Source organism: Perca fluviatilis, chromosome 20 (assembly GCF_010015445.1).
Source record: "Perca fluviatilis chromosome 20, GENO_Pfluv_1.0, whole genome shotgun sequence".
NCBI classification, from domain to species: domain Eukaryota; kingdom Metazoa; phylum Chordata; class Actinopteri; order Perciformes; family Percidae; genus Perca; species Perca fluviatilis.
In genome coordinates, this window is record NC_053131.1 from 15,429,795 (window position 1) to 15,441,803 (window position 12,009).

General features: G+C 40.8%; 1 protein-coding gene across 4 annotated transcripts in view; it reads left to right on the forward strand.

Annotated features, from left to right (window-relative positions):
• The window catches only part of fermt2 (fermitin family member 2), a 42,782-nt gene extending 36,320 nt beyond the window's left edge, over positions 1-6,462 (forward strand). For 2 of the 4 annotated variants that reach the window (XM_039786741.1, XM_039786743.1), the window contains 4 exons: positions 660-680; positions 1,814-1,938; positions 2,060-2,201; positions 3,920-6,462. In XM_039786741.1, coding sequence (XP_039642675.1) covers positions 660-680; positions 1,814-1,938; positions 2,060-2,201; positions 3,920-4,093 — 462 coding nt within the window. In that variant the 3' untranslated portion in view covers positions 4,094-6,462. The remainder of the gene's footprint in view (positions 1-659; positions 681-1,813; positions 1,939-2,059; positions 2,202-3,919) is intronic. The other 2 variants (XM_039786742.1, XM_039786744.1) reach the window with 1 other exon arrangement.
• The last annotated feature ends 5,547 nt before the right edge of the window (positions 6,463-12,009 follow it).

Consider the following 12,009-nt stretch of genomic DNA (forward strand, 5'->3'; position numbering starts at 1 on the left):
CCGCGGCTCCCAGCGGATACACACACAGGAATTTTTAGATCACTTGGACCAGTGTGGTCCTTGGTCATAAAGATACATTTTGACAATAGAGAACCAGAATTAAAGACAAAATAAACTCCCAAAGTATGGAGACATGGCACTCCTACAGCTTGGTGCTTCCAAAATTTGCTGCTTGGTACATACTGCCATCCTGTGGACGAAAGGGGAAATTATGGAGAAGCTGTGTGATTTATTTTAATGGCTCATTGCGAAAGTATAATAATAAACAGCCATTATGAAATGTACAGTTCCGGTACCTACTTCTTTAATGTGAAACCACACAAAATAAAATAAAAATAAATGACACCGTGTCTGACTGCTGCTTTACACTCTCTCTCTCTCTCTCTCTCTCTCTCTCTCTCTCTCTCTCTCTCTCTCTCTCTCTGTTGTGGCTGAATAGTGCATGACCTCCAGACTCCACAGCCCCTCTCCCCACTTTGTTTCTTTAATTACAAATGCGGCCTCCTACTTTATTGTTTTGGATCTTTCTTCCCTCGACATTGATCATACTTGCTTGTTCTCTTTGTCCAATCTTTCTTTCTTTCTTTCTTTCTTTTCTCTCCTCTTGTATTCATCTCCTTCCTTCCTCTGTGCCTTTCTCCCCCACCTTCCATCTTCAGCCAGGCTCTATCAGGGACTTGGTAAGTTGAGTTATGTGTCCACTGGGTGCCTTATAAGCCTTAGATACATGTATGTGCATGTGTGTATAAACTCTGAACACTTTTTGTGTCCGGGTTGCCTCACCTAACCAAAACTAGTGCAACTATATAACATGTCATAGTGGCTGGTAGTCACAGTAGAATAAATAGAACCCTCCGTGTTAGTTAGTTTGTTTTTGTCACTAGCTCTAATGTTTTCAGCGTGCCATAAGACAAATGACACCTAGCTCTATTGCTACAATGTTGGGACATCTGTATTGTGTTTGTACCATCACTGGTAAACAAAATACACACGATATTCAGTAAAATAAATGGACCATGCAGGTGTTTTTGCATGTTTTAGCCCATTTAACAGCAGTTCTATACATTAATGCCGAACATTTATCAAAGCAAATCATAGGTTTAATGTGTTTGAGTGATGTGTTTTAGTCAGTAAAATATGTAAAGCAGAGACTAGAAACTTGCTGAAGGTAAGTGATCCATCACAGTAAAGCAAATTTTTTTTTGTTGTTGTAATGCAGTTGAACAGTGACTGCTGAATCAACACCAACGAAATTATGAACCTATCACAACCATATTTGCTTTTTTTTTTTTTTTTTAATTAAGCTCAATAATGCAATGCGAATCAGTAGCTGACTGTAATGTGGGAGGTTCAAGGTGATGGATTACTTATTATTTACTCTGGATGTCTCTGTTACACTGCTCTTACAGGCAAATTAGTTGATCAAATGTTGGGCTGCCGCCCTAAAAAGGATGTAGGGACAGTATGGGAATACACACATGCATGCACACTCGCACATTAACCTTAGTCTGGCTCCTCAGGGGGCTCATAGGTTTATATTTGTTTGTCTGTCTATTTTGTAGCTGTGTGAAGTAGAGTTCCACTGTGACAGCCCTCTGCTTATTGGCTGACACTGTGTGTGTTGATGGCTTTATGGAATTAGCCACAGCTTGTTTACGCACTGTGTGTGGATTTGGGTGCGTCAGGTGGTTTAAGTGTGGTGATGGGATATATTTGTTTACAGTGTGGCGTGTGTTGGTGTTTTTAGAGACTCAAATGGTGGAAGCACCCTGAAATGTCACGTGTGTGATGTGTGTGGTTGTGTATTTGTCAGATTTCAGCCCGGATCCTTGAAGCCCACCAGAATGTGGCCCAGATGAGTCTCATCGAGGCCAAGATGCGCTTCATCCAGGCGTGGCAGTCCCTGCCTGAGTTTGGAATCACTCATTTCCTCGCCAAGTAAGCTGATGTGTCTTTCCACTTGTACCACCCACTCTCTGTTTTATGTGCTGACGGGGACTCATATTGTCATTTGATCTGCACAGTTTCATTTCACAGTGGCTTTTCTTCTTCTCTGCAGGTTCCAGGGTGGAAAGCGGGAGGAGCTGATCGGCATCACTTACAACCGTTTGATCCGGATGGATGCCAGCACTGGAGATGCTATTAAGACCTGGCGCTTCAGCAACATGAAACAGTGGAATGTCAACTGGGAGATCAAGATGGTAGGGAACCCATTTCATATATTTGAATGTAATCGTTTTCAAAGTTATTTGCGTCCTACTCTCACTCAGTGTTGGGAGTTAATGTTGTTTCTGGAGTTGAAACTTTTCAACTGATTTCAGGGGAACTGACATTTTTTCTAATCAAAGTTTCCATACAGGTCTGGGGGGAGTATACGTGAAAATAAAAGTTGTATAAAGCCTTTTGTGGCACCAGAGGGACCTTGAAAATTGCCTCAATTGAGGTCACTTGCTAGGACTCAAGTGATGTCACTTTAGTCAGCGTCACTTGATGGTTTAATAAGACCATTTTGGGGAGGGGGTGGGGAGTCAGAAAGAAGTGAGGTCATCAGACTGTCTACCTGTAGCCTGCTCCTCATCTCTGCTTGAGGCTAGCATACTAACATAACACACCCTAATATCCAAGTGAATTGTCGGCGACCAAGCTGCATTGTGGGTAACATTGACGGTTCTGCTGCATCGATTTTGATACTTTGTTCATTGCGAGTCCAACTATGTTCTAGGAGTGCTATTCTAAATCTGAGTGCTCCTGAAGCACTCTTTTAAGCAATTAGTCTTCTCGGATGTAATCATGTGCTGGTTTTCTTAGGTGTGATTTATGCTTCTGGGTTAAATCTACGCCGTGGCTACGTACGTAGGTACGTGGAGACACAGACCCCACGCCGTAGCCTGATGTACACCTCTTGACAAATGTAACCACATGTCGCGGCGACGCACGTCGCTTGGCCGTGGCTTGGTAGCGTTGCATTTCCCCCCTACTCATTTCCTGGTTCTCCTTCTCCATTAAAAAAACATGAAATGTTCCTGCTACAGCTATCTGACCGTGGTCAGAAAGCAAAGGGGAGACACTTTGTTTCTCTCACTATCCCTCTAGATCAGGGGTCTTCAACATTTCTTAGGCCAAGGACCCATTAACTAAAAAGACGGACCCCCTACCACAAATGTTGTATAAAATGAAGTTGCATATGGGGCCTGCAATAACGTGTAGGGCAGCCTAAAACCTTTATGCATACCTTTTTTGCATAGAATACTAAGCTATTAAAATAGCCTAATAATTGTTGGCATCATTTTATAAATCATGTTTTAATATTAAACATACATGTGGCACAGTGAATCCGTAGGATGAACTGTATCTGGGGATAGATATCGAAGTGACTACCTTACCTATAGGCCAGTAAGCCTATCATCAGTGGGGATTTATATTTGCTAATAAAATGTTAGATTCATGTTGAGACTTTTTCATTTTTGAAAAAATGTGCAATGATTTGGAGCCCCCCCCCCCCCTGCATTGACTCTGAGGACGCCCTAGGGGTCCCGGACCCCCTTTTGAAGAGCCCTGCTCTAGAGTCACTACTCACTCCGATGCTAATCACTGATACTCACTCACTCGCTCTACCACACACTCCCCAGCGCGCGCACACACACACACACACACGCACGCACGCCAGCCCTGCTATTAGTTCGACGCACACACAAACGCACAAGTATAAACTTCAGGCCACTAACATAGGCTATGGCGAAAGCTCTGCGTGGCGCCTCGGCAGGACCATAAATCACTCTTTAGTCTTCTAAGATGGTAAATTAAATACTTTTGGGTTTTAGACCGTTGGTGGCATGACAAGACATTTGAATGAAAATGCAATTCCATTCCACCAGTTGTTATCGAAGCATGACTGATGTGCTTTGCTCTGTGTGCTCAGGTGACGGTGGAATTTGCCGACGAGCCCAGTCTGTCTTTCATCTGTGCCGAGGTGGACTGTAAGGTCGTCCACGAGTTCATCGGCGGCTACATCTTTCTGTCCACGCGTGCCAAGGACCAGAACGAGTCTCTAGACGAGGAGATGTTCTATAAGCTGACCAGCGGCTGGGTCTGAGCTGCTCCCGAACCGCCAGGGGCTAACCATAGTAGGTCAGGGGCCAGGAGGGGAGCGGCTGGGTGGTGGAACCACAGCATATGGGTTATTTTATTATTTTATTATATTTCTCAGTCTGTTTAGAGCTGTGCTGGAGAATCTAGACCAGCACTAAAATTGCCATGGCTGACACCGTTTTTATTGTTCTAGTTTTATGTTTGCATTAACACTGACGAGGTCATTTGTTACAACACTAATGTTCTGGTGAATGCAGTCCAGATGAACTTTTGAACCTAGACTCCTGTGGTTGAACAGAAGCCTTACACAAACCTGAACCGGGGAGTTCCTCTGTTCTCCTACGACCACCTGCCTCCTCTCCTCCTGGACTGATGGCCATCAACTTACGTCCATGACAACCCTTTAGAACCAATCAAACACCAGATAAAATCCCAAAGAATCTTTTATTTTTTTCACTTTCTCTCCACTGCCTTTTTTTCCCCCCTCTCTTCTAGAACTGGACTAAATGAGCTGACATCTAACTGTCAATAACACGTGTTGTAATCGTAATGCCACAGATACCTACATACAGTTATATCGAAATTATTTATCCTAAAAAAAAGAAGAAAAAAAACGGGACTTCATCAGAGAGTCGAATCAAAAGGTTATCTGTGAGCAGCAAAGGCCACAGGTCGCAGCACTACATGTCCATCCTATCCACTATATGAAGGGTTTAATCTCTTTTGAAGTCACATGTAAGCACTTCTACAGTATACAGTCCTGTTAATGAATAAGCTGTCTTTAAATTTCCTTTTTGCTTTTGATGTCTGTCGTCTTTGTTCCAGAGCTAGTCCACAGCGATTGGTTCCTCTGTCGAGTCGAATGAAATTTGTTCTTGTGTTAGCTGAGGTGTGACATTGAGAGCCTGAGTTTTGTTTTGTATTTAATAGACTGCTAATAGTGAGCTTGTCTGGAAACACACTACAGTTCAGCGCACTGGGATGGATGTCCTGTGGGTTTGAAAATCTTGATGTAAATGTCCTTTCTGCAAAAAATGTCATCTTAAAAAGTCATAAGTTCTAGTGCTCAGTATATCGGTTTCTTGAAAACGCATTCAAAAAAAGAAATTGTCAGTTGGTATGTTGACCTAAGGTAGATTACTAATGTTCAAGTGTATTTAAAAATATGTCCTCCAGTTTTTAAAAGAAATTTGAAGACAACCCAAAGCTTTATCTTTTCCCAGCTTTAGGCTGTCCCCCTTTTTGAAGGAAATGTGTTTTCATCTTCTGGCCTTGAAGTGTGAATTTGAAAATGATTTGCCAATTATGGCTGCTGTTCTGACCACAGCTTAATGTCAACAGCAAGTTGCTAAATCTCAACAGCATGCTTGAAATTCAAAAAGATTGGAAAGCCCTGGCATCTCATTGCTAAGTGCATGTGCACTATGTAACAGGAGGAATCATTGCTCCCTTGTACCACATTTTAACTTTATTGCCATTTTGTCTCTCACACCATATAGTATTATTATTATTATTATTATTATCATCATTTTTATCATTACACACCAGCAAAAGGTCACAGAGTTTGAAGAATGAATATGCAACTTCTTTTTTTTTTTCCTTCTGTCCTCAATATGAAGGATCAATGAATGAAGTATTATTTTTTTGTAACTAATGTAAAAACACAAACGTTTTATAGAATTGTACAGTTTCTTTCTGCTTTTTGGGGATTTGGAAGTCTTTCCTTTCAGAAAAGAAGAGGGGGAAGCCATCTGTCAACATGTGTAGTATTCATAATTGTGCCTGCATACGTTGTCCTTACTGAGTTTTCAGATGAAGATAAATATGAATATATATATGAAGATAACACTAGTCTCAAACTCCAGGTTTGATAAAGATATTTGTCGAGTACATATTATAATTTCTCTTTAAATACAAATACGTATGCCTTTCCAATGTGCTCTTTTTTTCTTCTTCTTGCATTTCGCCTTCATTTTATTGATTTTCTGCTTCCTCTTCTGTCCATTTGTGGCCCCGAGTTGTGTTTTAGCTCATTCTTTAGACTGACCGTGATACTTAATTTTTGCTGCAAATTTGATTTGCCCAGCGCCTTTTTAAAATACTTCACTTATTTGTCTGGTTTTGTCACAACTGAAGTGTGCCGTTTAATAATGTCCATATGAAGGAGACCCACATTGTTTAGACCCTGGAGTTTGAGACAAATCAGCATAAGTGAACAGAGGTAAGAGAAAGCCAAGCCTAGTCTGTGTTTATTTTCTCTGATGTTGTTTTTGTTTTCCTCCAGTGTCGGGAGCAGCGGTGCATGTCCTGCTGTTCTGTTTTCTGACTGTAAAAAATGCATTTATTTTAAAAAATAAAGTAATTTTTATTTAATAACAGTCTCTTCTGTTTTTTCATTTGCCCTTACGCAGAACAATGCGTCAGTGTTCCGACATCCCAACCCTGTCGGTGGCACTTCTCCCCAAGCCCAGTCATTTTAAAGGCTCAGTCATTTCTTAAAACGGCTAGGCACTGTGGTTTTTGGAAAATGTTACTCTAACAACGGGCTTTTGTTGGGGTCTATTTTCAGCCTCATTAAACATTCGGTGTGCTGGTGAGTATTTACTGCAGCAGGGGGTATGTGAGTGTCCATGTTCATGTTAATGAATGGACACATCACCCAGCCAGGAGCGGGTCTAGAGGTGGGGTCACTGAAATATTGGGGGTGGGGGGCTAGAGTGCTGTTAATCTGACAAATTTGATTTCCGTTGAATCAGAGTACTGTCACTTTGCTGCCTGCTCTGCCAATTGCTGCCTTTCCATTTGGTAAATGGATATATACTTTAAACACACATTGCCTGGCAAACGAGTACTCTGTTGAAAATTTGAGGCCACTTTATAAGTAGAAACCTACTATTGAACTCACTGTAGGGCACTTGTTGCTGTAAGAAATAAATTGTGTATTGCACTGTATTTCTGTTCTATTTCCTGTCCTCTGAGAACTGTGTACAGCAAGGTTTTCTTTGTTGAAGTTTGAGGCAAGTTTGTTGTTGGTGTATTGCACTTTATTTTTATACAGTTCTGTGACAAATAATCTTCCCAGCCCTTAACACAATGACCACTTCATTTCCACATATCCAAATTTTCTCCCTAAAAGCCCATGGGAAATGTGTATTGTTTTTGGATACACAATTTGTTGAAGGAAAAAAAAAAAAAAGCGCAATTAATAGTGAATGTGATGTGTTTTATTTAGCAAAATTACATTGTGTTGTTCTATCCTATGCAATGTTTCCTTAATATCTAAGCAGATATTCTATACTGTATTCTGATAAAATTCCCTGGGCTCCCCTCACTGATTCCCCCACCCCGTGCCACCCCAATTAAAAAAATCCTGGAATCGCCCCTGCACCCTGTGGTTCATGTTTTTAACAGTTTGGACATCAAAGCAGGTCTATGGTACAGAGGAATAAACTCTTAGGTTTTGGCTGCACAGGTTGTAGTTGTTAGTAGGATTGATTTATTGTTGGATTTGGTCTTTTCATGGATCTGTTGACTGTAAGAACAAGATGGAACATTGCCAGCTGTATCCTTTAAGGCAGGGGTCTTCAATGTGTTTTAGACCAGGGACCTCTAAGCTGAAAGAGAGAGCGAGTAGGGACCCCCTACCCCATATATTGTATACAATTGAGTTGCATATTAAACTGGGCAGAATGGATGAAAAGAAATGGATATTATTTATGCATCATGTTTTAATGTTAAACATACATCTGGAAGGCACAGTGACTCCTTGAGCTCAACTGTACGGCTACTATAGTGGCTAACTTAACTATAGAAAGCTTACCTTCATTGTGTACATTTTGTTTTTCACAAATAGACTAATTTATCTTTGCTATTACAATTTTGTGTTCATATTCATGTATATTTTCAGACGTATTAAACATTTTTAAATAAGAAACTTTCAAAAGAATATATTTTTTTACATAATTTGCCAGTCCCCCTGCACTAACTCTGAGGACCCCCTAGGGGTCCCGGACCCCCTGTTGAAGATCTCTGCTTTAAGGTTCTCAATCCAGCTCATGGGGTGTTTAGAAGTTAGTCGAATGTGGCTCACTCTCTTAGTCTTGAAGGCCTGTTAATTATAGAGAGCATGAGAAACTTGTTAGAAAAAGTTTTTTTTTCTCGTCTCCTTAGGGTCTCCATATAGTTAGTCTCTAGCAGCATCTGAGATGCTTCATGAGAACTAATGATGAAAAAGTCTTAATACTGTTGTTAACTTCACTGAATCTGATACTAATACTACAAAAAGTTTAAAAAAAAATGAAAAAATGTACACTGTTGTCCTACAGATGTAGATTTTATAAGTCAGCATTAAGCAAAGTAAGATGAAGAATAGAGATAAATTACAACATACAGTAATAGAGAACAAGGTTTGCTTAGAAAAACTTGTGTAACTGGCAGGCTGACAGGTTTGTTATGTTAACAAAGGCAAATTAAAGACTTCAGAATGTACCTAAGGCAAATAATTGAAAATGTTATTTGCACATGTCCTGCATACAAACTATTGTAAATGTCCACTGGTTATGTTTCTCCACTAGAGGGCAATGCACAACCACCTATACTCTCTATCTCTCCACTGCAGTCTCCTGCATTTCAGACTTCTCCAATGGTTTCTTTGCCCAAATCTGACATTTATACCTGGCATTCCAGCAGAAAAGCAAGTGCCAGATTAAGTAGGAGATTAGATCAGAGCAAGGCCCACTGACAGTCTGTCTATGTGCATGCTTAGGACACAGCACACGTCACAGCCATACGGAGATGTTAGTGGCCATGATAACTGGGGAGCTGCTCACCCCACCTGTGATAGAATGGCAGCACGTTCGGCATGGGTTAAATAAGGAAGGCTTTAACAAAGATGATTGTGAGCACAGGGGACAGTTGAAAGGTTGGACAATTGCTAGAGGAGGTCAGTTTAACGGCCTGGAAAGGAGGACAGTCATTGTGAACAAAAGAACTTGAAATGACATATCATCAAATACTTCATTTTCTTTCCTTCATGAAGTGTTAGTAATACTGTGGCAGTGATTCTGGGGCACACCTGTATGAAGAATGTCATTGCAATCACAAACTACAATAATTGAATAAGTTCATCTTCTCTCTCTGGTTGGTGCGATAATAACCTGCAGACTCTTCAGCCTTGATGGCACATTCTTTGAATCTGAAAATGTACATCTGCCCTGCTTTTGTGCACATTTGATCTAATAATGTATACTTCAGTTTTACAGTAGACTCCTGCAATCAACCCTTAAAGTATCGAAGAGCTGACACAGCATTTTAACAGCCTGTGAGCTTGTATCCACCCTGCAGTCAATTGTGAGATCAGATGAGGTGTGCAGCATCGCAGTGGGAACAATGAATCAAATAAGAACATCCTGTTCTTGTGGAACGTGGGTCTCACTGCAACTCTTAAACTCACTTTTGACAGCAGTAACTTCCAAGAAAGCTTTTGAGGCGCACAGAGAATCATTTGTAGATGGGCTTTAGACGTGGACGCATACCTTTTTATTTCCGATGTCCTCCGATGTTCCCTATATAGCCCATACCAAAGTGGGATCTGGCCCATTGTGTTCACAGTGTGTATGGGAAGTAAATGACGTCTCAATGATGGCTCCACCCAGTGACGTGGAATTCCTCGGACCCCTTGGGAGGACGGGGTGGATGACGAGGAGACGTGAGGTTGGATGATGTTTATAGATTGTGCTGCCTCATAAACAATTAAAATGCAGGAAAGTTAAAAAGATGTAACACGATACAGGGAGCAGAGTAGCACCTGTTGCCATTCAACACAGCAGCTTCCTACTTGAACCGAGGGCATGGTTCACTTTCAAGGAAGTGCTGCTCTGCTTTCCTCATTCCTCAAGTTCACAGCTGGTAAAAGTCATTGTTAATGTCATGGGGATCTCGCTCTCAAGGAACGTGTTTCTGACATTCACCACTATCGCCTGCAGTGAGTGGAGTGCCAGAGACAATGTCAGCCATGACAGCAGATGTGCTGATAAGCTGGTTCCAGATAAGCCTTGATGTTTCCTTGAAGAAAAACTCCCTTTACTCTTCAGAGCAATGGAGATCACTTGTTTCTTTTATTCTCTTTTTCTAACTGCTGACAAAACCTGTCAAGAGGTAGCAGTCAGAGTATATTTAATGGTGGCTGAAAGTTCAAATACTTGCTGCCAAGATGATAGAAAGAGAGGAGCTCTTGCAAGGTTTTTTTTTCCAAGCATGCACGGTCATTCATAAATCACACTGACCTTGGTGATCCACTGACTTTTCATCTAGCGTCACCAGCAGCTTCACATTTTTGGTTTTCTATTGAAATGCCATGACAACTATTTTATGGATTGTCATGAGGTTGTGTACAGACATTCATTGTCCCAAGAGGATGAATCTTACTGGCTTTGTTGTTTTCCTGACTTTTCATTTAGTGGCATCAGCAGGCCGATGTTTTCACTTATCCAATGAAATATCTCATCATGCGCTCGATGGATTGGCACCACATTTTGTACATTTGTCATTCATGGTCCCCAGATGATAAATCCTAATGATGCCGCCATTAGGTTTGTATGAACTGTCTCTACGATATTGGATTTATTAGCATGACATTTGGTATAGACATTCATGCCCCCCTCACTATGTTAGCAGGCATTAGACTTGTTAAGTTTTTCTATGCCATTTCTCTTTGATTGTCTTCCATAACTTAATTCTGCAAAGTGAATGTTTTTTTCAGCATAATTGAGAGCCTTGGATATTTTGGTTTGTAAATTAACAGCAAATAGCATAAACTTGAATCACTAAGTAGTCTGATGTGTTTCCAGTGTGTGTATGTGTGTGTGTGTGTGTGTGTGCTGCATTGATTCCCTTACGTGATTTTTGGAAGCCTACACAGCACGGAAACACTATTTGTTCCTCTTTGCTGGAAATATAAACGAAATACTAAAAAATAATAAAAATCCTTCTCCTTAATAGGCAAAAGGTAAGCAAATAATGGAGAATTCGTTTTTTTTCCCGCAGTCCCTTTCCATATATTTTCACAACTTTTAATATAACGTGCAACATTATTACACACAGTTCATGGGCTTTATGAGTTTATACGCTTAACCTCTTGGATTCACATATTAAAGCATTAAAAAAAAAACATCCACCCTAAAAAGAACTCACACATGCTATTCCCATTATCTTGGACCATTTTATTCTAGATATGTTTCCATGGAAAAGGCCGGTCTGGGCTAAACACTGAAAAATGCCAAGACTCCTATCTTGATGTCATCAATTACACTCTGGAGCTGCTAAACTGAATTGAAAGGCTCTAGAAGACATATGTTCTAGACAAATCTCTTTCTGGATCACAGGTTAAAACATCAAACCTATAAGCTCACAAAATCATGCTCATTTTGTCCGTTAATTAATCCGTGTGAAGTTTGTCGGATTGGTAATGGGGCATTCTAGCATTCTAGCTGTTAACAGATGTAACAGGCTTGTTTCTATACCTTGGGGGAGGGATTCTATTTTAGGGAGTTTTTATGGCAAGAAGTTTACATATTGGTCATTGTCCTGAAGTCCATGTCGCTGACTCATACACTGGATGTTGGATGTTGTATTTATTGCTACAAAAGAGGTTATCCATCTTCTGTTCTTGTCTTAATAGAAACAGGAACACCTTGTCCATTAACATTTGACACCACTACATCTCGTCTGTTGGATGACGCCTTAGGTCATCCACCTTGTTAGTCTTGCCTTGAAGTCCGGGACATCACGCATGCAGTTGACGGAATTCTAAACATGTCATTAAAGTCTCAGAGCTGATCCGGAGGGTGTCCTCTCAGCTGATGAGGTCATGTCACATGGTGTTTATAGAGATGAGATGAGGCTGTTGTGAGCCAAGGCGCT